At 33.3% G+C, this 27,395-nt stretch overlaps 1 protein-coding gene across 5 annotated transcripts in view; it reads left to right on the forward strand.

Annotated features, from left to right (window-relative positions):
- FSTL5 (follistatin like 5) overlaps positions 1-27,395 on the forward strand; it is a 283,323-nt gene that overhangs the window by 167,482 nt on the left and 88,446 nt on the right. For all 5 annotated transcript variants that reach the window (XM_027636132.1, XM_027636127.1, XM_027636130.1 and 2 more), the window contains exon 7: positions 22,772-22,938. In XM_027636132.1, the coding sequence (XP_027491933.1) occupies positions 22,772-22,938 (167 nt within the window). The remainder of the gene's footprint in view (positions 1-22,771; positions 22,939-27,395) is intronic.

The raw sequence follows: 27,395 nt of genomic DNA on the forward strand, positions 1-27,395 counted from the left end.
ATAAATGTTTGTACTGACTTGGTTAATTTAAAACCTGTATAAAAATCTTGAAAAGGAACCAGTCACCTTTAAGTGTAAATAAGCTCCTTTATCCTAAGGCCAGATAATTAGAACTGGAGCACTAATAAAACAGTGGAAGTAATGGAAAGAATTGGAAGAATTCCTTCTTTGGTAACTCCCTCAGACGTATTTTTGTTTTCCATTTTAAACTTCCCAAGGCAAAAGTAGCACAAGTAGACACATAATAGGCTGGAGAAGAGCATTCAGCTTACCAGCTGATAAACTCTTCCTATTATGTCTGCATTTATTACAAGGGCACTCGAACCACAGTAATTGCAGTGATCTTACAGGTGATAATACACTTTCACTGTGTTCAGAGAGAAGGACCATTTTTGTGTTTGTCTTGTATTTATTGTATATACGACCTCATTTTTATTTAGTTAGTTAGTTAGTTAGTTATTTTGAAATAATTTATGTTTAGTTTTTCTTAGCTGATGTTTTCAGGCCTTGGTTTGGTCTTTCCCTCCTCAGTCCTAAGTCAACAAGGATTAATTAAATGCAAAAGTTTTGCTCATAAAGGTCCTCCTGGCCCACATGCTGGACAATGCCATAGAATAAGGGGAGAAATTCACAAAAGCCATGAGATTGGACACTACAAGGAAGAGAGACTATTTACAAGCATATGTGACAGTAGAAGGAGAAATGGTTTAAAAATGAAAGAGGACAGGCTTAGATTAGAAGTTAGACAAGAAGTCTACTCTGAAGGTGATGAGGCACAGGAACAGTTGCCCAGAGAAGTTGTGGATGCCCCATCCCTGGAAGTGTTTGAGGACAGGTTTGATGGGGCCTTGAGCAACCTGGTCTAGTGGAGGAAGTCCCTTCCCATGGCAAGAGGGATTGGAACGAGGGGATCTCTAAGATCCCTTCCAACCCAAACCATTCAATGATTCTATAATTTCCAAGATTTTTTTACCCTATATTTGGCAAAATTTTTTTAGCTCACTCATAAAATGTGATAAGGGAGAAAAATTAAAAAGGCAATGCTTTGCAAGGGGCTTCATGATGCATCCCTTTGGAAGGCAGAAGCGCGTATCTATCCTAGTAACTTGCATCTCCTGAACTTGTTTGTCCTAAAAGGAGGAGAGATGTGCTTCTATATTAAAATCATCTCTCTGGTAAGTTTCCAATGCTCAGCTGATTCTAATGATCCAAAGATACAAAATTTGGAGAGAGTACGATAATTACAATATTATTTAAATATGACAAATGTACTATTTCTCTGTTCAACCTAATTTGTCTATTAAAAAGTGCATTGCAGTTACAAATTGATTTCTAACTCCAGAAAGATAAAAATAATGACTATACTACCAGCCCCCAATGAAACACATCAATTATCTATAAATCCATTTTTGTTTAATAAAAATGAATAGATTAATCAAACAGCTAGGGGGAATACTTAATTTTTAAAAACATTCTTAGAAGAGGACTTTTAGGCTTACCTTTTTTTTTTTTTTGGAAGAGGAAGGTCTTTTTGTGATTCTTACTGTAATCTCAAAAGCATTCGAAGAAAACACTTGCTTTAAAAATATATATGAAAGTTTTTTGAAGGCTGGATATTGTTCTTTAACATATCTGTTAATCTTATTAGTCTAGTCTGTAACAGTTGCTAGTACACATATTAGATAATGCCAGTTGTTTTAGTGCATTCACAAGGTGCTTAGATAAAAGCATTCCATTTTGACAAATTGTTAGTTCTAACTAGTATCTAACTTCGTATTCTGAAGTCATATATTCAATGAAGGAAAATATAATTTACATGTTATTATTTTAAATCAGGAAAGTAGTATTGTTTTAATCCTCTAATGATAGAACTACTTGGTATGTTTGAAGACATGCATGAAAAGATCTTTTTTGTTTGTTTGTTTTTTAATTCTATTTCAATAAGTCTTAATCTCTTGTCATCAAGCCTTTGCCTGGTTAATATAGTACAGATCTCTTAAGTGGTTTTAAGTAGCTTCTCATGTGCTGTTACTGCTAAAAATATTTGGATGTGTATAGAGTTGAGTATGTCACCTCAGAATTTACGCTGCTATAACTCCATTTAAATATTGAGAACAGTATGGGTGAGGGGAAAGAATATCAAGTACTCCAGTCAGTTAAAGCTATTTTAGTGGTCTGTGATACTGTAAACTGTGAAACTTCTTCCTTCTCATGACTCCTGGCTTTCTAAATGTTCAGAAAGAAACACTTCATAATTGCATATAATAATTATTTATGTATTCATTAGAGAGTTACATATGAGCTGAGTTCAGTAGGAATATTTATGTATATGTGGGTTGCATATATTTGATAAAATTGTCTGTCATGTTAATTCACTGTTAGTGCTGACTTCACCCCCCCTGGTGACTGGAACCCTTTTTTAGTTGGATGAATATTATCTGAGATGTGTGGAAGTGGCACTTAGGGACATGGCTTAGTGGTGGACTCTGCAGTGCTGGATTAACAGCTGGACACAACGATCTTATAGGTCTCTTCCAACCTGAATGATTCTGTGATTCTATCTACAGCCTAAAATCATGTGTGCAATTATCCAAATGTATTATAGGTGCCATTGGAGTTAAAGAAAAAAAAAAACAACAAACAAAACCCCACTCTTTCCCCAATCCCCAACAACCATTTTCTACCAAAGGAAATAAGGAAATAGGCTAACAAAATAGCCCTGTGCCTATGTTGTATACAGAATTAAATGGTCAATAGATTCTCAAGCTGGTTTTCTAAACAGATCATGCTCTCAGAGTGTCCAATCTTATCTTAAGTAGGTTAGCGGTAATTTATGTGGAAATGCAATTCTGACCGTAGTAAAAAAGATAGTATCATACAAAGGCTATGAAGCAGAGGTATACATAGTGCAATATTGTGTCAAAATGTGTTTAAAAAAAGATGCAAAACAATGAAAACCTAGAGGAGAGTAAAACCACATAAGCCTTCTCTACGAAGTTATTTAGCATAAGAATTGGGAACCTGATTGCCTAAGATGGTAGAGATCCAAACAATTCATCTGGTTGCCACTCTGGCATAATAAATGTTTGGAGAAAGTGTCATTTTTAAAAAATTTGTTTTGCATTATGATTATAATTTTTCCCAACTGAGATGTGGTAGAGATGTATTTGTTGGAGGGAAAAGTTATAGTGTTTTTAAAACTTGCTGAACACTCTGTTTAAGCAATAGTTGATGCTAAACAAAGATTAATATATTCTTGCTTATGAATTATCAAGTTAATATCTACTTTGAGTAACAACATATACATGTTAACAACTTCTCTGAATTAGTACAAATGTACATCTAGTCCGGTATTTTTGTTCTGAGAGTGCCCAGGGAAGATTGCAAAAGAAGCAAAAGCATGTAAGATTCCTCTAACATACTTTCTCTTTAGTGATTTTTGTCTTGCAGACTACTTCTCTTTAATAGCTCTTTATGGATGTCTCACTCATAGATTTGATTACTTTTACCCATGTGAAATTAGTGCCTACAGCATTCTGGTTCAGAGATATTCACAATGTAATGAATCCTGGATACAAGTGCTATCTTTTTTATTTCATAGTGCACACCTCCGGTTCATTTATTTAGTTCTTGTAGGATAAGAAGCCATGAACAATTGTTCTATATTTCTAATCTCTGAAATGCTTTTTCACCCCTTCAGTTGCTGATATATCTTTGTAGCTGACTCTATTCCATTCTGGAAACCCCCCAGTCATTTAATAGTTGTTTGTATGGAAAAGCACCCAATCTTTGGTCATTCTTGTTGTGTTTCTCTGTTCTTTTTCAAATTTTACTGCAAATTTTTTTATAGAGAGAGGCACAAAAAGCAAACAGTCAAGTTGTTCATGCAACATGGATTTATACAGTAGCATAGTAATATTTTTCTGTTTGAGTACCAGTCTTTGCCTAATAATTCCTTTTATTGTCATACATTGTCAGGACTGAGTATATGTTTTCAGAAAAGTGCAAATTATACTCTAAAGGTCTCATACCTAGGCAATGATAACTAGTTTAGAGCCCATCATTCTATAAACAAGGTTTGGAACTTTTTTATTTCCTTCATGTAATACTTTGAATACTGAATTAAGTATATTGAATTTGACATACCAGTATCATAACTAACATCTTCAAGCAAACCAGCTTTTGTGCTTCTTACCTCAACTACCTGATTAATTGTTCTCCATAAATTCTGTTCCAGCAAATGTTATCATTTTATTTTCTTTCCACTTCTCCTGAATGATATTGAACAATGAATGGAACATGTGAGTTCCAGTGGATGTCCAGGTGCAACTCCACTGGTAACTTTTCTTCAGAAGAGACCTGCAAACAGATTCCTTCAAAGGAGAAGTGAAAGAAGATAATTCCCCACCCCATGGGAAGATCTGATGCCCGTTGTTAGTGAAAAGGTAGAACAGAAAATACTGTGAGTAGGACTGTAGTATACAAGACCAAAGTGCTAAGAACTATAGCTTCATCCAGTCAGTCTTTAGGTTGTCCTTTAACCTTTGTGCTGATCTTCTTAGACGCACAGCCCATTACCTGCTTTGATCTTGCAAAGCCAAGAGTGGAATACCCACAGTCCTTGTTCTAGGAATACATTACCGTGTTCAACATGAAATTATAGACATTTACAAGAGTGTCTATTCTTAAGAGGAGTAAAATCCTACTCAGTGAATAACAAAAGTTAGAAGCCTCTGTACAGTCAGATGACAGAGCCTATCTTGAGTTCTGCTTGCAGTATTTTTCCCTCTAAACATCAATAGTTAGTTCAGCCAGTCAGTAGGTTTTTTTCAAAATCTCTTTCATACTAAAACTGCTCTCATTTTCTGTGAGGAGCTGCTTTGTAACTCTAGTCTGCAGATTTTAGGGAAACATTGAATAACAGTTGCATGGACACCTTTTTTAGTTTGTGGAAATATGGTATTTCTGCTATGCTTTAGGCTTTCTAACTACCTTTGCAGTTCAGCTAATTTAACCCTGAATTAGTGTTTCAGGATACTGTCCTCTCATTCTTCTAACAGAACTGGATGAGGAGATAGTTTTTACAAAATTGGGTTATTATAAAACTCAAGTTCAGAGATCTTAAATGTTTGGAAATTCTATTACCATTCTGGGAAAAATGCTTTGAAATTTGAAAGTGAAATGAAGGTACACAGTAAATAAAATTGGCAAAGTATTATATCTTTAAACTGAAAGCTTCATGCATAAAACTATGAATTACCGAGGCTGCCAACTCTCCTCTTAAAATTCCCGTTTCATTATTGATTAGTTCCAGAAATACTTCATAGATTGAACCACCGCATTTTAAATGTTTCATTTAAGGTAACTGCAAGTATGCAATATTGATGTTCATCATCTGTATTTGCAATAAACAGGAGCATTAAATTTGGATCTATATGAGCAAAATTGCTTGAAAATATTTATGCTAGCTCCTAGTATTTAGATAAAATGTTTTTACTTGAACTAGTCATGTCCAAATACAATAAACATATATAAATTGATTTTTGCATAAATTCCCTTTTTTTTTTTTTGTTTAGACAAATTCAACAACATTCGACAATAAATAAGGTCAAAACCAATTATCACTGTTACTTTAGTGAATTAACACTTCCATGTTCTCTGGAAAAGAAAGCTATATTTAACACATAATTTCATTTCTTGTGAAATTTGTTTTCAAGAGAAAACCAGAAAACATTAGAAGCAATAATGGGGTAAATGCCTTTTTTTAATTGTGTGTTATTTCTGATGCACATTAGTGGCTGTTCTTACCCAAATACCATTTTTATTAATTTATTACCATAGATGTAGTTCACAATATACAGTAAAAGCATAGCTTATAACAATATTTGGTTCCGTGCCTATTTTTTAATAATATAGTGTTATGATTTTTTGATTTATTCTTCATTATGACTGCATTGAAAACAGGTGGTCTAGATTTACAGCTGTTTTGAGGTTCATTTTAACCATTCAGTTGTTAATCTGAAAAACAGAACAAGGAAGAATTCTCTGATCATATACTTTGGAATATACCAAACTTCTACAATGATGGAATTTTTGTATTTGAAGCAAATTTTTGAAGGCTACTGGGAAGAGGACATTTGATTATAGTCAAGGCATTACGTCCTCTGCTTTCCAATGATTTAGTAGATTCCACAGAAATAAGGAATGTCAAAAATTCATTGCATTTTGGACACTGTACAATCAAGCACTGGATATTTATGCTGCGGGTTAATTAAAAAATCTGAGTGATCTTTAATTATTTTAGATAAAAAGCTGAGTTATGGGAAACACATATTTTCCATGATCTAATGCACAGCAATCTGCAGCAGGAAATGATACTCCTAACAAAACAAGACATTTTGGATATCTTTATATTCCACAGGGAACGCACTTTGAGCATTTGACTACTAAATTTTTCTGAGATCATGTGTTATTCAGTGAGACAGTCATTAATTTCAGCTGATTTCATTGACAGTAACTAGAAAGTAGGTAAATGATAGCACTGGTGACAAGAGTTGCTGAAGAGAAAACACAAAGAGTCAGTTTAACACAGTGATGGACAGAGGGTGAAAGAAATTTTCTAAGCAAAAAGACGTAGCAGAGTCTATAACTGACAAATGCTCCCTCAGAACCTAAAACTGAAAAACATGATCCTTGGTCATTTCTCTTGGCTACCACTAAGCAACTGGGGAGCCCACTGCAGAAACAGTGAATGATGCTTGTAGAAAGACAAGAAGCTCTGGCAACTCTTAGGCCTACAGTTTCTAAGATCAATTTGGAGATTCATATACTCTGATGATCTAAATCTGTGTAAGCTGGACTTTCAGTAGTTCTAGATGTTGGATTTTTAATGACATCAACCTTTTAATATAACTAAGCCATTAAAAGAAGTTTGTATTAACTTTACTTGACTTTTTGTTGCATTATGAAGCAAATTTTAATTATATTTGCACATATGCCTTAGTGTTCTGTCTTATTTGATAAAGAGAATGGAGAATGAATCATAGGTATAGTGCAAAAATAGCTTTTGTCTGTTAAAACTTCTACATCTTTTATTATTGGTGCTGAAAGGTGTTTAGTGAATAAGACAGATAATTACAATAAGAAAAAAGAGAAAAATAGTGGTAAACAAACATGTGTTTTTAAGTGGAAAAATTGCCTTTGCTTTTGCATCAAAGCTCCTAACTAGCGTAATGCATCAAACTAATAGTTCATTCAATTCAGATTAATTGTTTAGCTGAACATGGTTGCATATTCCTCATGCTCAGGATAAAGGATGCATTTGCCCAGGTTCTGAGTACTCTTAGATGAAGCTGAAGTAAACCGAAGCTGTACTTTGAAGAAATGAAATGGTTACATACCATTTCATAAAAAAGAACAGTATCATGTTAGGAACCTAGGGCTCTTGAACAGTTTGGACAGTTTAAGCTTTTTTTGCCTCACTTCCTATGTCTCTATTATATGGTGTCAATATTATTGCTCCCTAGACTTACCCTGAGACATGAAGGCATGCTGGTAGAGTTTGCAAAACACCTAGCTGTCCCTTCAAAGCTCTTGATGAAGACTTGAGAGATACTATTAAAAACTTTTCAGAAATCCCTCTAGACTACATGAACTGGATTGCCTTTGCCTTTTGCAACCCTTACCACTACCATTAGTAATTCAGATTTATCACAGACTACTTTGTAGCTGAGATTATTGAATCACAGAACATGTCACAGGGGAATTCTGGCAGGCGCTTGGCCAAGCTCCTTTATTCATGTTCAAATTGTGGTCTACCTGAATCCTTATCTGCAAAGCTGATTTCTAGCCAGCTGAATTTCTATATTTTTATATGGAATTACTCTGTCCCAAGTACAAGACTTTTCATTTGTCTTGGTAGAATTCCAGAGTTTGTCAGCTACTCCCCCTGATTATATAGATCCCTCTGAAGGGCAGTCTTGCAGAAGTATGCTTCCTGATCCTCTGAATTTGATGCCAGCTGCAAGTTTTCTGAGTGCATTTTGTCCTGTCATCCAAGTCACCAGTGAAAATTAAACAGTATCAGCCCATTATTGAAACCCCTCGTAGCAAGCTGACCCTTAGTCTGTAAAATGGTGACCATGGCCCTTTGAGCCTGAAAGTATGTAAGATACTTAAAATCCACTCATGCTATCCACACTTCCCTAGCTGGGACTCAGCAGTGCTCTGAGTGACAGAATCAAAACCTTTCTAAAGTCAGTGATGTTCACTACTGTTCTAATAACCATATGGCTCATCATTTCATAATAGAAGCCAGTTCAGGCTTAAATTCACATGTATACCTTGCAAAATGTTCCCTACATATAGATGAATAAATACAGCTTTTTTACTTCTCTATGAAGTCCTCTGATGTTAATGTTGCCGGTGTCTGTCTTTGCAGCCTGCAGATTTGTTGACACTGTATTTTAAAAACCTTTTTATAAAATCATCATTCATTCATTACCAATCTCTGTATTTGAATTTGCCATGATCATAGGGTGCATAATTTAAATGGATTTATTTAAAGTTCAAAAAATTAACATGTAGTTTTGTCATATAACACCATTAATGAATACTTATGTGTGCCACTGTTTTGCTGGAAAACGCTATTTTCAGTTTTATGGTATTCCTTTTTGATAATTTCTAATATCAAGTACTGGGTGAATCTCATGCTGGTGATGTGCTAAATATTTACAATTGGTCTTATAAAGAATCATTATTGACTTTATACCTCATTAGATTTCCTGTAAGGATTTAGAAAATGTAGTGTATAATCCTCCCATATGTTCATTGGTACTTATCAGCCTTTTATGCATTCTTCAAATTGAGAAGTCTTTGTTTGAAGTTAGTCATCACGGTTTATTATTTGTATCTATCTTAAAGCTTTTCAGATGTTTTAAAGAAAAATACCATCAGTGGTTCAGTCAATGAATATAGTTGATAATTAAAGTGTCAGTGTGATAAGGTGTCTTTTAAGTTGCATTAATCCTGAAGGTGGGAGTGTTTATTTCATTCTTGACTTTTTTCAACATCACCTTTTAACCCTATTAATATTTAGCTACAACCATATTTATTACAGGAAATTCAGTTATGTCCCATTTATATAGAATGTAAGGGCAAAATTATGACTGAGAAGTTTGTGAAGATTAAGAAAAGAAAGTCTGTTACCAGTGGCTTATAGTCACTAATCATCAGCTTTCATAACAGCTGCAATTTTGTAGGATCCTGCAAAGTAAAAGCTGTTGAAAGTATCCAAGGTAGAAACTGAATACAAACTGTTTTTTCAGTGGCTGAATTTTTGGCAGAACTTTAGTTAAAATTTCCCTGCGTGGAGAAGACTTTGTCTCTTGTCTGTCAGATGAGTAACAGCTGACCTTGAGAAGGTCTCTCTCCGGGAAAGGTGGGAGTCTGACAAAACCCTAATGCAAATCGTGGTGCCCTATGATGTTGGAAGAAAGAGGACTTAAATCTGCATCTGCAATATGCATTGGCTTGTTCTATGCATGACTGAGAAGATAAACTGTGAAACTGCACAGTCCTGGATGGGATGCTGGGAAAGTTTGTATTTCAGCTGACAGAGTGTTCCAGAGATGTCAGGATTTGACTCTGTAGACAGCAGAATGGTGTTCCAGGTCTTGGCAAAAAGGTATACAGGAAGATCAGAAAAGAGTGATCTAAGAAATGGTTTCTAGAATCTTTGTTTTATAGAAATTTAAAAGACTTGGTGACCCAATATCTGGGTCCATAGCAGATGACCTCTACAGGATACATGGGGAGAGACATAATCACAAATATTGCTATGTATTTCATACACCAATGGAAGAATCTGAGTAGGTTTTAGTATTGATTTATATTGGCTAATGTATTTTTGATCAGCGTCTTGAAAACAACATTTTCTTATCTTGGAACAAACTGAAAGGTCAGTTGCAATAGAAGACAATCTGGTTAATATTTCTGTACTTAAGTGTATATACTTCTGCTATTCTGACAGCAAATTATAGTCTGGCAGCATCTTCTAAAGGGTGTGCCGCTGTTTAGGTTAAGATCTAAATCTGAACAAAATATCTGAGATAAATTGTTGGATGAAAAATAAAGTGCTCACTGGCATGATCTCCCTGTTGTCCAAACTACTATACTTACTGGAATATTACAGCTTCCGTCTTCCCATATATAAGGAGATGTGCATTTGGGAATAGATGGAACTTGCCCAGAACTCACGCAGGAGGTGGTAAGAATGCATTCCTGCAAACTGACATGTTAGCACACTAAGTTGTGCTGCCAAGCCATGGTATAACCATGAACCCTCCCCCCATCACCTTACTCAGTGATGAAGCCAAATAAGTTATTTTCAGGTGTAACAGAAATCAGCTGATGCTGACTTTGGTATCTAGAGTTGTTTCCTAAATAGCATATGTGAATATACTTCAGAAGGGACAAGAAGAACTAACAGGATCCATGGATGTGAGTAGTGATGTAGAGAAGGTCTGGGAAGAAATAAAAGTAGATGAGAACAAGAAGAGATGAAAGGAAAGAGTGGGAAGAGAGAAAGAAAAAAGTGGAGGCTATCTTAAATGCATCTGAGATTCTGTGTAGTGATTTTCTGTAGGGAAAGCAGATAGAAGAAAAAGCAAAGACTTATTAACACATTTTAAATGGAATTAAATCAGAGAAGCTACCAAAATACTAATTTTAAATATAACAATCTGTGTAAGACTGTGTATACATACAGATTGAATGGGCATTTTTTTGCGTGGTTATTGATTTGCAGATAAACACTAAGGTCATTGGATGTCAAACTCCATGTTATCTTTCTATGAAGTGTCATTTTCATATATCCTTTTTTTTTCCTGAAGAAAGATACTTTTTGAAGCTATTATCAAAAAGTAATCTTTTTGTCTTTTGAATGGAATAGATGGCATCATATTATAAGTATTTTTGAAGCATTTCCATGGGGAAAAGTATCCTAGTTTCAAGAGTTTTATCTAACGATGAATTCCATTTTAGTTGGGCTATTTAGAAGCATTGCTTAGGCTGCTCACAGCTGCAAGTACATCTCAATTGTGGAAATTTGTGGCTTGAACTGGCCTCTTTGCATTTCTTCCTCACACTTCTCTGAAGGTTTTGTTGCTACTCATTACAGATTCTGGTACAGCAGCAAAACATTCAGTGCTCTCTTCAGCAGAAGGATCCCTTCCTAGTGCTTTTTTCTGTCTACAACATTCCAAACTGAAAAGTAAGCTACTAAATTTATAAATAACCCAAAACTCAAATGAATAAATGCAATGTTGTTAATAATTCTTTTTAAATTATTTTTTTAACAAACGAAACCACACTGATATTTAACTGAAGACAGTAGATAAGAAAACAAGCAAAATAAAGACTTTCACTTGAACATTTTCTGCCCTGCTAACTAAATAAAATCTGAAGGCAGTGGTATCTGTGCAATCACATATATATCCATGATGCAAGATCAATGGAGTTTGGGTACCTTTCTCTGTTTTTCAAAGTCTAATGAATATATTTACAGTGACTGCAGAAAGCAATAATATCTTTCTTTGCTTTTTCCCTTATGTTCAGCCACTATAGTAGGTAGCATTTCCAGAATCTACAGGAAAAATTGTTCAAATATATTTTAAAATATGTATTTCTGCTGTAGATAATTTCCAGTGCAGAGAAATATGTCACAAAAGAGTTGGTGAAACACGCAGAAGCTGACAGGATGCATAGAAGTAACAAATTGAAGCTTTTCAGAAACTTGGTGATGTGCATAAGTTGGTGTTCATGTGATTTTACAAGCAGCACTAGAAAGGTGTTTTGGAAATGGTGCATTGCATTTGACAAAAATGAACTATCTTCCTTCCCCAGAAGAAAGAGGATAGGTCATGTTAATAATGACATAGAGAATTTCTTTCAATGTAAGTTTCTTCCAAAATTTTTCAGTTAATATCTTTTTATATATATATATATGCCTTTTTTCTCCCACTTCTGCATTTTTTTTCTCTTTTGTGCATCTTTCCTAATACCTTTCTCACCATCATTGCAAAGACTCAGCACAGCAATTTTGGAAGCTCATAACTGAAGCTCAGTTATGTACATCTAAAAATATTAAGTTCAGAAAATTAATCCATGAGATTCCACAAAAATATTTGAGACTAAATTTACTATCTCATCAATACCTGATACCCTTGCTTTCTGCTGATATTGTTTTTAAAAACTGACACATTTCAGTCCCATTCTTCAATAGTCATTGTTAGCAATAAAGTAGCATAGCAAGAACTGTTTTTCTATTTTAAAGAAAACATCTAAAACTCAAGGGCAGACAGTACTTTTTTACTGTCAATGTCAGTGTTGTTGGGGAAAGTCATCTTATTCTCCATATTCCGAACAAAGCCACTTATTCTCTGCTGAGTTTATGGTGGATACAAGTGTAAAGTGTTAAGTGTTGAACACTAAATGAGAAAATTGGTTGCAAGTCTATGAGGTTTTTTGAAATTCTAATGACTCTCATTTGAAGTATGTATGATAATATTGCACTATGATCTGCTATATTCTCATTTCTGCTTTATTTATGCACAGGTAATTTTTAACACATACTTTCCTCTTAAAATTAATAAAGACCTTTTTAAAGGATTTTTAAAAAGTAACTATTTCTGCAAGAACAGCTGTTTAAGAAAATATATCAGAAAATGTTGTAATGCCTTACATGCACAGTCATTATTCGTATGTGTCCATACAAATGATCAGATGGGTAAGATGTCCTAGATGTGGGTGTTATATCATCACATATCAGGACAGGTATGATTAGAATAGTAATTTAGCATATTTTCTTAAACAGTGATGTATCATTTTAGGTCAGAGGACTTCTCATATTTTCTGGACTGAGAAATTAATATTTCATTTACTTTGATTTTTTTTTAAACGTATCTTAAAATTAACCTTTGCACCAATTTATTGGCTAGAAATATATTGTTGTCTAACTTGGAATATTGAGTCTATAAAAGCTGTGAGTTTATATACACACAAAAACCTATGATACCATATCTGACTACTTTCAGATCAGCAATTCCAGGAACATACATCAAATCAAATTTTAACCCATCATAATAACGTTGAAATTTCCCTTAGGATTCCTTGAATGGTGCATGAAATCAGTTACAAGACATACTGAGAGGATATGTTAAGGTTGAGCAGGCCGTTTCAGTCTGCTGAGATGATAGTAGGAACAGGAGGGAGAGAGACTTATTATCGACCACTTTGTTTACTGTCTCTTCAAGAGATGTAAATGCATAAAAGCTGGAATTACATTCTTCTTCATAATGAGAAAGAACCAGTCTGTCAATCAGGATATCCAATGTTTGTATTATTTTGCTTATCCCTAATAAATAGTCTGTGAGAAACAGCCTGTGGACGTTATGGATGCAGATTACTGATTTCCACTGCAACAGAAGACTTTGAAGCCATATAGATTAGGAGTTGGCTTTCTTGGCCTGAGTTTTCCTCTAGGCTGAAAAAGCTTTCATAACAATTGAATGGCCTCTGCAACTTCAAAGGGTTCTCATAACAACACAGTCTGTAGAATGAATCCTTTATCTGCACTGTTGTAAATATTGTTAACATATGTAGTAGTGATACTTTTCAAAACACAATCAGGTTTACCTAGTATTCCTGTGATACTGATACAAGAATATAAGGCTAACTAATACATATAGATATTTCTTTATATTTTCCAAAGTGACTTTAGCCAGATTTGAGTGACATGTCTTTACTGGTTTTTTTATCTCATGTACTTCCTGTCTATTAAATAATTCTCCAGCTGTCTGATATGGTTCAGGTTTGATACAAAGTAACCATGACACAGTTGAGAAACTGCAAGAATGTATTTGAATTGTCAGTCAGTGCTGCTAATGCTGCACTTCTGGTAATTCTGATCTTGAATGATGTATTCAATGAGGTGCAGCCCACAGCTTCATGGAAACATTCTCTGTTTCTGTATTTGATGACAAGAGAGCCTTAAGGAATCGATGACTCCTCATATGTCTATGAACTGTGCTTCTGAACTACTTTTTAATGATCCTAGTGCCCTGAAGAGCAAGTGAAAGTATGCGTTTTATTGATTTTTGTAAAGACTTCAGTGAATCATTATAGTGCGTGTTCCACTCCTTTATAACTTGAGTTCTGTTGAGTGCTTTGGGCTGTGCAGATTTGTGAGAAACACAAGATCTTGGGGAGGAGTTGAATTCAGTGGACATAGCAAGTGAAACGCATTTAATTGAAGTAAGAATTAAATTTAAAACACGTGTATAATGAGCTCTGAAATTTGCTTTAGCATTATCAGTTTGTGAATTTGAAACTAACAGAAAGTGATTATCGCTGATTTTCATAATGATTGCCATCATTAACATTTTAAAGAAGTTAAAACATTTGTAATATGTGAGCAATGACGTTCAGAGGAAATCCTATTAAAAGCAATGGAAAATACCAGAAGGGTAAAATTATTTTCAGAAAGTAGTACACACTGTTTAATAATTCAGCGACATTGCAGTTAATTTACTTTTTTCATTAAAAAATATTAAGATACCTTAAATTATTTTCCCTTAATTTACTAATAAACTTAAAGAAGCTTGCTTTCTTTAAAAAAAACCTTAGAAATCATATTTGCTGTGTGATTTCCGTGTACAATTAAGAAACATGCCTTAAAATTATAAAAATTACTGTATTGGTCCCAGGTCCAACTAGTCCAATGCTTTCTCTCCATGTGAACTTAAGCTGATATCTAGAGAAGTGTAAGAATCACATTAGTATAATTTGTTCTTACTCTCCCAAGTGTTGGTGTAGTGTCGTCCAGCACATTTAAAATTCTAGAATCCACAAAAACATTTGCAAAATATTTATTTTAGATCTATCACTTCAAACATGAAAACTACTGTCCTTCATTTTGAACCTGGCCTCCCACTTACTTATTTTGATGGCTTTCCAATCTTAGAAGAAACAATAAGGCATCAATACCATGACAGCCAAGATTTTGTTGACTTCTGCAAAATCTCTCTGCATTATCTGCTTTGTAAAATAAAAATTCAAACCTATCTATTTTTTTTTAAATATTTAAACTGATCTATACCCTTGTCATGCTTGTTTTCCTCTGAGCTTTTACCCATTTTGCAGAGGACACAGAGTTGCATATGGTATTCATGTGGACAAATCACAGAGCAAAATTACATTATTTTTTGTTTACTTTTAGTTCTTTTACGAAGAACTTCTAATCATTGATTTGAATTTTTCTCTGCTAGAGAGGACAGAGTTGATAAAACTGCTTATTATGACTCCACTGTTTCTCTCCTGACAAGTCAACTTACAGCCCATTGGTCTAGATTCAAAGGATTGCTTTTGCTGTTGTTTAATGCTTTTCTCTCCCATTTAATTTATCTACCATTTTATTGCTTGAGTTCTCAATCTCATAAAGTCCTTGAGCTACTTCTTACAGCCTACATTCATTCTTACTACTTCAAAGAACCATTAAAACATATAGACTTTGTTTTAATGGTAAAAAATTTATTAGTACATGCATCAATAAACCTTTGTAAGATATAATCATCTACAATTTATTTAGTAATTTGATTTACTTCATATGATATTTAAGAATTTTCTTAAAAGATATTTGCTTATGAAGTAATTTTTGATCCTAAGAAAATAAAAGATGAAACCTATTTCACCTGTTTCAATATTAAAAGAATTTGATGCTAAGGTCACTGAAACAAGAGGTCAGCTGACATGTTCTAGTTTATCCTTTGTACTTTTAAAATCTGAAGCACTCTTAATGTTTCTAGTTATTGAATAAAAAATACTCTATCCTTGTGAGAGGAAACAGAAACCATGGGGTGTTAGCTTCACATTTGTCTTTCAGAGAAGCTGTAAGTTCTCTTGTAAAATAAATATTTCCTAGGATGACCTATCAATCACTCTTCATTAAATCTATAAATAAGTGCAGAAATTATTCTGTTTTCTTTCATAGTTTCTGATCATTTTCTTATGAAATTGGTTTATGCAGGACTTCCTAACTTTCCTATAAAAATATTATAATTTTCATTAAAAATGTTTTTCTAGTCTCTTGTCAGCAAAGACAAGAATGAGGATGATGAATAAGTAGTAATCGTAATGGTAGTATTTTTCAGTTTTGAGTAACAACCATAATGCTGTTATACAGAACTAGAATCCTCTACTACCCTGAGCATAAGGCTGAAAATAAGACTTCAATTTTAATCCAGACTGTGCAGCTAAAACATTGAGGAGTTGTGAAAAAGTTTTTTATGCCTTTTTTTTTTTTTCTTCCTTGCTTATGTGTGTGCTGTTAAACGATTTTGGGAAAAGAAAGACTTCTTTGCTGGCATAAGGTCCTGGAGAACAACCACTGATGAATCATGCTCTGTTACTTTTCATACTGAAACATTCTACTAAATATGTGAATAATATGTTTACAACGAGTTCAAAGCAGAAGATACAGCAGAAAATGACAAAATTAGTCATGCTAATGGTGATGTGTGCTGATTTTAAAATTGCTGTAAAAGAAGAGCAAAATGATACTGATGAAAAAGCTTTTGTTATGTCATTTTGAGTAAATTGAGATCAATGCCAGAAGAGCAAAAGGCACATTACCTGACTTAATTTCAGCTATTTCAAGCCAACAAGTAATGTTATCCATTAAGTACAGAGCTTACTGTAGTTCATGGAAAAAAAGGCTTCTTTGTTGGGTTTTAAAAGTTGTTTTATTTTAAATTAGGTTTGAAATAGGCAAACAATATAAATACAGGCTTGATGTGGTCTTAATTTTAAATGGTGGGTACTATTTGGCATAATGTTCATTGAAGAGTGTTTTGTGGCTGCTAGGAATAAAGAGATAGAACTTATGAAAGTTAATAAGAAAGTTCAAATTGCACATGTATTAACAGAATTAAATTAACCAAGGCAGTCTACAGGTGAGTAAGATCTTCCTGCTTTTGCAGATAATCAATTATAAAGTGACACACAAACTACAAATGTGACATCTTCTCCCATACTTTTTAGGTTTCAAAACTTTTTATTCAGCGTGATATTGTGGCTATTCTTTACTCATCTTCATACAGTAAGGAATTGCTTAGTCTAAATAAATTTCATATGCTTTAGTTTTTCTCTTTCTAATTACCTGATGTGATATTCTACGATCACAGATGAGTTTTACGGTGTGTACAGACCCATACAGACTATTTTGGGACATTAAAGGAGTTAAGATTAGATTTTTTTCCCATGTATAGGGAAAGAACTGAAATAGCCCAGCTTTTACTATCTATTCTTTAACTTCTTCAGAAAACTCAAATCCAAGTATAACAACTCTTTTCATAAATGTGCTAAATTTAGAGCATCAAAATATTCCATATTATGCACATTGACCCAATGCTTAGGATTAAGAAAACAGAAAAGTTGGTCAAAGCACTGTACAGATATCACTGTCTTTTTTTTTCCTAAGAGAACCCTATCCCCTTGTTATATTTTAGAAGTGCAATGATATAATTTTTTCCGTTGACTTACAAGAATATTGATGTAGCTTGACTTATACTATAAATGACAACCCAAGATGTATGACTCTTGAAAAAATAATTGTTAAAATAAGTTTCCATTATTGATTTATTCCTATTGCTGTTGGGATATTTTTACAAATGTCAGCTTTGAAAACTTGTTTTTTCCACCTTTCTCAGTTTAACTACTAAATATTGGTCAAACTGAGAAAATTTAAATACTTACACTCTAAGTATTGTAATACCTTCCTCAGAGTTATTAATGCTTAGCTACTTTTGCTTGTATGGGTCAATAAATTTTAAAACATTTTTGAAAGACAACTGTATGTGGAGCTAAAAGCCTTATATGTGAACACACTCACTGTATTTTTGTTCATGTCTTTTGGACTGTAAGCTATTTACAGAAAGCTACTTGAATGCAATGTCTATATCTTCCAAAAATTCCTGTCTATGGGACATGTACCAGAGATGAACTAACACTTTAAGCTTGAAAACAGAAGTAACAATGGTGTACGTAGTAGTGATGATATGACATTGCAAAACAAAGTGTATCCCCAAAACCAAAAGATGTCTGATAAACATCCATTTTATTTGTTGATTCAGTTGATATAATTTTGCATTTGATTTCAGTATGTACTGAAGATATTTTAGAAAGTGACCAGAAATATATTTATATTAAAAAGTACTTAGAAATTTATAATAGAAAAACTGTTCTTAATTTGATCTAATTTTAACTGAAGGACGTGCAAAAGTAGGTCTATAAGGGCAGGCAAAAGTAAGTCTGTAACATAGATTCTAGATAACTAAAGAGAAGCAAAGAGAAAAGAAGTACTTTCATAATTTGCAGTAAAGCACTTGGTATGATCACACATTAGAATTTGTTTAGTCAACTAAAATCTGGGGAGTTAGTAATGATAAAATGAACAAGGAGCTGGCTGAAAGGGAGATGATATGGGTTCAATGAAATGGGAAAATACCACTATGAGGAGTTATTACTGAAGTTTTCCAGAGACCACCTGGGAAAAAACTTTTTTAATGTTTGGAATTGGATAACAGTGAAGCCTGACACATTAAAAGGGATATGAAAATTTATGTTACAAAGTACAAGATCTTATACTTGGTTAATAGTAAGAAATTATACTTTAAGCCGAGAAGTAATCTACTGCAAAGAGCACAGTAGAAGAAAGTTGCGTGGACCTGTCATTCAAAGGGCAACTGTGAGGAACCAGATGAGATCAGTGTGAAAATGGCAATTGCATTCTACAGGCATATTGGCAGAATCCATTCGGGAAAAGATATGGATTAGTTGACACATTGCACTTTATTATTCTAACTATTGTGTACAGTTTTCTCTCTTGTGTTTTCAAGAGGGTTGAATTCAAGCTGGATGAAATACAGTGATAACTTCAGTAATGAAAAACATGGTGGGAGGAACCAGAAGAACTTGGCTCAGGATCATTAGGTAGGATGAAGGGTAGTGGAGTTTGCAGAATGGCTACAACAGCCAGGAAATTTCTCAAACCCTTTCCACCATATAACACACATTCCTCAACCAATGCAGAAATGTCTTATATTTAAATAATTAGTTTTGGTTTGGTTTACTTGTTCAAAGTTTTTTGTTTGGTTGGGGTTTTGTTTGTTTATTTGGGTTGTTGAGTTGGTTTTATTTGTTTCGGGGTTTTTGTTTGGGTTTTTGTGGTTTTGTTTTGGTTTTTAGTTTTTTGTTTTGTTTTTAAGGTGTTTTGCTTTGTTTTGTTTCATTTTGTTTCTATGTTTTAAAATCTTGGATATTTTTGACCCTCTTCAGAAAGAGTTCCTTTTTCCTGATCAGTGTTAGAGTTTGAAAATGTCTTCCCAACGCTTATTCTGCTTTCTCCCTTTTTGTCCTATTTTATAATCATCTCATTTTATGTTCTTTCCAACCAGATATTTTTACACAGCTGTCTGCTGTCTTCATCTTCTAACTACACTTCTAGCTTTTATTTAAATGTTTGGGTTGTTTGGTTTTTTTTGTTTGCATTTCTCTCCTTTGTCTGAAAGAACGTATCCAGTAACTTTTGTAATTAAGAACCAGGGATGCATGTCAGATTGATATTGCATCTGGAGGAGTTACAAACAAGCTCACTAATAAGGTACACCATAGCAGAACATTCACACTTCTGATAATGGCACTATAAAAGGTAATATCTTATATAAAAGGTAATATAAATATATATATTTATATATATTACTGCTGTGTAACCAACAACATCCACATTTACTTTTTTGCTTGATGATGATGTCAGTAAGCAGAATTTATTTCACTTCCATTTTTTCTAAACCTTTACTCTGTCTTTACATTTAAAATTAAATTAAAAAAAATGTGTGTGACTTAACTTCAAATAATTATTATTGATCTACAAAGGCAACATGGATGCAAAGCTACAAGTTATCCTAGTCGGGGATATCTCTCAGTGACCTGATATCACTATCTGTCAAAAAAGTATGTTGTCTCAGAACCAGGTTTTCACTTCTTTCAAGGAGGAAAGAAGAGATCGTAAATGCATCATTTAGTTCCTGGGCCTATCTTTTATGTTTCCAAAGGAACGTCATGGAGCCTGGGCTCTGAGAGAGGTGCTGCTCTGTGAACCTGAGAGTTTTTTGCACAGACCACACCCTTCCACCTCCATCAGGGTCTACTTCTTTCACCATGGCTGCAGACTGTTAATGGTCAGGGATTTTCAGGGAGTGACCTGTCAAAAAGCTCTGCAGTAGGTACTGCCCTGTAAGCTTAGGGTTTTTTGGGTTGGGTGGTGCTTTTTTTTCCCCAATAAGGAGAAAACATATACAATAATTTTCCCCTTAGATAATAAGAAAAGCAATAATGCAACCTATATATGATTTTTCCTGTGAAATAATAACTTATAAGTAATTTTATAATATATGAAGGTTTTTCACATAAATGTTGTTCAATATTTTGTGGGAAAGCAGTGATTCTGGTGCATTTATTAGAGTTTTTTTCATAACTTGTAAGAAATATGTAACATCAGTGCATTGGCCAGTTCCAGGTAGTACAACTGTTTCTTCATTTTGCAAAATTTTGCATTTGGCTGTTTTGTTACAATGTAAGCATGAGATAGCTGTTGTAATTGGCATTTAAATATATTGTATTGAAAACTGAGAATTTTAAAAGAAATTCTTGGGAATTTCTCTGGCAAAATTTATATCATCATACATTATTATTATTATTATTATTATTATTATTATTATTATTACTACTATTATTATTATTATATTATATTGTTATTATTGTTATTATGTTTATAATTACTATTAAAAGAGTTTTAAAAAAGTAGTCGAACTAATAGTGTCAACAACATGATAGAGTAGTCTCAGTTTTGATTTCAGAATATCATTTTTGCTAATGTAGTAAATTTTAAGTTTTACATTTGGTAGATGTTCTCTTTTATAGTGTTGTGCTCTAATTAAAAAATATAAACATGTCTATAATAGTGATTGGTCTTATGTATACAGGCATACATAATAATACTAGAGTTAATTAAATAAAGGCTTTGAAATCTTGTCAGTTTATCATGTGAGACTTAGCAGCTTTCACAGAGGGCCCTATAACACCAGATGATTTCATGATCACTACTTCATACCTTGAAGTATACTGAATAGTGACTTCAAAAATACATATAATTACCCCTTTGTAAATGGAATATCAGAATACTTCTCTACCTTTTGAGATCTTTGCATAGTGAACTCAGTAAAGAGGCAAAATATGGCTACTATTAGTTGGCTACCAGTTTTGAATCATTCAGTAACCATACAGTTGTCTCTCAGTAAGTCTGCATGATAGTGTCACTGAAAAACCATCTCTTGTAACATAGAAGCTGAAGTGCTTCTGAGGATGCAGTAGGTTTAAAAAACTACAGTAAATAGCAGAATAGTCAATTTAATTTGTACATATTCCTTTTCTTAGTGTAACGCATTGTGTCAGGCAAGGCATCTACTTAAAAAAGGTCAGTCTCATTTGGGCATGTCTGGTGGGCACTGTCACTTCCATTTTGAGTCATAGAACAATCCTTCTAAAATAGAAAAGAATCAGGATGGGCTCTCTTTGGATCTAAATGTAAAATTATTATTTTTAATCACATTTTTTAACAATGTAGTTTGATTATTTCAAAGCAAAGCTTACTTTCCTGAGGATATTGATATGCTTTTTTAATGCTTGTACATTAGGGAGGTATGAGGTATTGCTTTTATGAGGCTAAAAAGAACATATAGGGGATCTTAACTTCCTTGTAGCTCCCTGCTTTGTTATAATGAAAGTACTAATGTCTCTCTTATATGAAAGTATTTTGGTAATTAAAAAATAATAGATACACGATGCATTTTGTAGTTTACTTGAAGAATGAAAGATAAAAAAGTAGAGATTTTTCATGCTTTACTGGCTGGGTGGAAAAATTGCTATTTGGATGATATTCAATTCCTATATAGTTCTTTTGTCTAATATGACAAAATCCTTACAAATATAGAATTTTTATATGCCGTGTTTAGTCAGGCACATCCCAAATGAAAAAACCAACTCTCAGCTGATCAGCCTGTAACCTAAGGCAATTACACAAGAGGGAAGAGTATACAGTGTCATCAGTTTGATATGTATCACTCCTTTTTTATCCAAGTGTCCAAATGAGTTCTGGGACATAGAAGTGAAGAGGCCTTCTGTTAATATTGGAGTTATTTAGTACATAGATGAGTGGAGAAAGATTCAAGGTCTGTACTCCTATCACACACCTAAATTTTTTAAAGATTTTTTTTTTAAACACTGAATAATGATGAACTGTTAGCTAACGTGAAAAAAAAATAGAATGAAGTTTCTGACAACTCCACTGTTCTGGCATTAACTGTCAGATAACTTCCGGTGTCTGACTTTGGATACACCATCATGTGTATTACAGTCTTACCTCTGAATTCATTTTCATGTTAAATACTTCTTGCAGCATGATACTTGTCAGTCAATGTAATTGAAATGTCATGCTGACCTTTATTTGAAATCCTCTGAAATTCCTGGGGTTTTTGGAAATTCTTTTTACTTTCATTCCATTTAAAATACTTAAATTACCCATGGTCAAAAAGTGCATGCTAATTAACTGTATGAAACTGCCTGCTAATTGATCTTACAAACAATATGTCTTTTGCAGATGTAGTTCAGCTGAGTCTGCCTGAAGATCAAAAAATAAGTACCACTGCAGCAACAGTGGGACAAAGTGCTGTCTTAAGTTGTGCCATCCAGGGAACACTGAGACCTCCCATCATCTGGAAGAGGAATAATGTCATTCTGAATAGATTAGATTTGGAAGATATCAGTGTAAGTAGCAGAAAGTTCTATTTAACAACTTATTATCAAAACTTGTCATAAATAATAGAAAAGCTCCTTACTCATGGTGTTTCAAGGAAAAGAAATGGAAATGATATGCCTGTTAAATTCTGTCTGTTTTTATTTTGCTTTATATTTGAACCCTTGCTGTTAAATATAAAGAAAAGATGTTTCACAGACCAACCATTTAAAAGAATAAATATACCAATAAAAGCACATGAAGATCAAATTGCAGCCCAAAATACAGTCAGCATTATACAGTCAGGGTTATACATTCTTCAAATATCTAGAAGAAAAGAGATATTTATGGAATTAACATTTTAAGAAATGCATACAATCTGTACAAACAGATCATAATAATAACAACCGTATCTTCTAATAGGTAGGTGGAAATGTATTTTTTCCAAAATAAGTATTTCATAATAAAATTGATTCTTTTACTCATTCCTCCAAATATTCAGTAGTGTGTATGGTACCTCCCAGAGAATGAAAAAACGGATATCAGTATAATTTATAAATCTTTCTTTTTTAGTAAGGCACATATTTGCCACCTAACTTAACCTTGACCTCAAAATACAGAGAAAAATAGAAAATAAGAAACATGATTACATCTTCTGACAAAACTCTAAAAATAGTTTTTCGGCTGTATTTTCTGTGCTTTTGGGTGTGCTTACTTGGCTTCTGCCATTTTGTATTAGCAAAGTTATAAATGTGGACAAGTTGACACACTGGGAGTTGTGCTTTCTGTCTGACCTCAGCGAGTCTGAAATCCCCAGAACTGTTATATGTGTGGAATACTTCCACAATCAAATATCTAGTTTGTCTATTTTTATTTCTTTTTTTTTTTAACTAATATTTTATTTCTAAGGTGGCAATAGTTCTCATGCATAATCTTTGGTTTGGTTTGGTTTTTCTTAGTTCTGTTAGTAACGTGAGCTTCCTCACAGTGGTGCTCTGTAAAATAAGGGACAATTTCAAAGCTCATCATGCTTGAGTTGTAGCTTTAGGTCATTTGAGAGGCTTAAGATAAACCCAGCATCATCTGAAAAGTTCTCTTTTAAATAAAGGTCTGCAAAATCTTACTTGAGCACCAGAATTATGTTGGTGTGTGCATTTTGTGTGCAGGTACAGTAGAAACTTTTAAGGGAGTAAAAGCTTCTAGTGACAGGAGTGCATAATTCTGATGATGACTGTATTTATCACTTATTAGCTTAAGAAAAATATAAACAGACTGGAATGCTTGGAATTCTTTTTAAGCAAAAATTATTTTATAGTTCAGTCCCTTAATATTAGGAACTGTTTTGTTATGATTCAAATATTGAAAGAGAAGGTCAGATCCAACATCCATGGAGTGAGGCACTAAAATTAATAGAGCTCAAATATATCTATGTGATATTAATCTAATATCTCTTTCTAGGTAAACTAAAAAAGGGAGAAACAAAGAATTAGTGGAGTTTGGATTAAAAAAGAATATATAGAAAGACATTGGGTTAGATTGGTCCCCAGAATTTCTTTTCTTCAAAATTTATTTTATGACTCATTGTTTCCACAGATTTGATCTCTATATATTTATTTCTAGATTTTCCTTTGACTTGTTTCTTTTTTTTTTCCATATTTCTTTGGTCATTTCATATCTTTCTGAACCTGTTTATCATATATTCACTTTTTTGGTTCTTACAGTTTCCTATTTTCTTAAAGATTATTATGTGATCATAATTTAGTATGCATTCAGGCAAAGTAATAAAAATAAAACCTTGGGGAAAAGAAAAATAATTGTGCAAAAAAAAAGTGGTGTCTTATATTTCAATATAGAAAATTAATTTAATACTTAAATAAATATTACTTCAAAGGAACAACGCAGAGTGTGCACCAATGTATGTCACTATTTAATCACCGAAGAATGTGTTATATTTATTCAAGCAATTTTAAACATTAAAAACCCCTAAGTCCTTGTATAATTTAAGATGTCCCCAGAGGCTTTACTATGGCTATATTATAAACTACAATGATATTTGCCTAACCTGGGAATTCTTAATTTACTCAGTTATACAAGAACCATGCCTGTGCATCTCAAGACTTACAGTGTTGTGTAAACAGTAGTACATTTTGTGAAAAAAACAAAACAAACACTGACCTGAGAAGATAGATAGTTTGGGTTTGGGGTTTTTTCTTCAACAAAATGCATCAAAGATCAACATAACTGGAATTCAGCACAAATATATGAAACCAATCAGACTAAGCAGTAGTAACAATGTGATTTTGTAAATCATAGCAAGTGCTCATACTTATAAATTTTTTTCACTATTCAGTTCCCAATATGAATTAAGCTATATGCTTCAAGGAGGACAAACTCAGAACAATGTAATGTCCTACTGTTTTGCCAAATGGAAAAATGCAACATGAAGGAGGAAAGGAGTCCAAATCTAAACTGAAACTGATAGATGAATATCTATTTATTTCTTTTTTTAGTATCCTTCTCCTCTACTGAAAGTATACAGGATATATCTCTAAAGCCGTCAACTGTGGAGTGGCTAAGAGTGCATCTTAATAAGTAGTGTTTTATACAGTCTAAAATAACTTAAAGAAATATGAGGAAATACTGTTTCACTTTCAAAGGATGACAATAAGTAGTGTATTTTAAAATTTTCTGTTAGTTGTGCAGTCAGATACTAATAATGTTACTGTTAATATTCAGTTGATAATTTTAAAAGTTCTTAGTACTCCTCAACTCTTCTTGTGGTACTTATCAGTAGCAAGTTGCAATACTTCCAAAAATAGTAATCTTTCTTTTACTGAAAGTAAAGAAAGTCAGGAATAATGAGCATCCATCTGAGTGAAATTATGAAAAATTATGTGCCTCTGCAAGTTTTACTTTACTTAAATTGTAATATGATTGGTCTGTGACTCACTGCAGAATTGATATCATGGGACATTTTGCTGATATTTTAGTGCACATATAAAAAGGCTTTTTTTTTCCTTACTGTTATCCTGTATCTTAAATTTAATATTTGTCTTTCCACTTATCTCTTGGAATATGTTTTAGCTAACTTATTGTTAGAGAAAATAATTCCAATGTATGAAAAATAGCAGATATATTTCCCAAATGCAATACATACTACTTTTTTAATGTTAATTTATTGACTTTTTAAAGTTTTCATTTCTTATTTTACTTCACTGTTTTTCAGATATTTTCCTCCAGTTTTACCTTCAGGTTATTCCCTATACATATGAGCAATACACTTCCTTACAAGATCTCAGTCCTTTGTTCTTACATGTATTCAAGATCTACTGAGATGATTTGTCCATGTACAAAGTGTAACAATAACTTCAAAAGAGTGTAGTTCAACTTTTCCTTTTGATAAAAACCTATGGCGTCTTTCTTCAGCTAACCTTCACAGAAAGCACGTAACATTTCTAGTTTGGGGTTCTTGAAGTTATGTATAGGTTATCTTTTTCTCAAAACTTCTCATTTGTCCATCTTGTTAAAATTAATTTCCACATTATAACTGTCACTTGTTTTGGTCTCATTCAGCAGTTGGCATTCTCTTCTTGACATATTTCCCCTTTGCCCACCAAGAAAAAACACAACCCCAAAACACCATAATGGAGAATGTCACTTAAAGCTAATGTTCTCTAAAGAACATGGTACCTTATATTCTGTAGAGTTCTACTCAGCAATTGATTACAAAAAGGTTTCCAGATTGTCCAAAACAGTAATATGTTTTCTAGAAATGATTCCTGACATCTGACCTCTTCTTTTTCTTCCAATTTCTCATCCTTTATTCCCCCTTTTTTTATTCTTAAGAAAAATTTCAGGAAAACCTCATGAATTATTCCCTTCCACATTGTCTTCTCCCATGGGAGGCTATGGGCCTACGTACAAGCTTCTCTTTATGCATGGTTAAATTGTTCTTAATACAACACAGTTATGACTTTAGAGCAATGGTCAGAAATATAAATGCCCTGTCTGCCAAGAGAGAGCGAGTGTGTGTATGTGTGTGTGTTTGTACTTCTGATAAAATCCCAAGTGAACCATAAATGTCAGGGAAATATTCCTCAATCTTTTTTATCTGCTCTCCAAAAATAACAACTCTTAAAAGTAAAAAACGAAAAAAAAAAAATTATTAGGATATAAACTAGAGGACTTAAATTTAATGAAAGTGAAGATTAATAATTAAAACAGAATAGTGTCATAGTTCTGTCCAGGACGGGGGCTGTTTTTGCAGTAGCCAGATGGGGGCATGTCTAGTACCTGGAGGTAATTCTGTACCACCTCATGTTTTCTGGTGATGAGGAAGGGGCTCCCTTCCAGGTCAGGTAGCCTAGGGGAGAGGGGGGTGGGTGAGCAATCACCTATGTGAATCACTTGCCTCTTTTTTCTTGTACAATCTGTCATTAGTATTGTTGCTGCTACTGTTCATTCTCTTATCTCATTGCTATTTCCAGTA

The sequence above is a fragment of the Corapipo altera genome, unplaced genomic scaffold (genome assembly GCF_003945725.1).
Source record: "Corapipo altera isolate COAL_440 unplaced genomic scaffold, ASM394572v1 22b, whole genome shotgun sequence".
Classification (NCBI taxonomy): Eukaryota; Metazoa; Chordata; class Aves; order Passeriformes; family Pipridae; genus Corapipo; species Corapipo altera.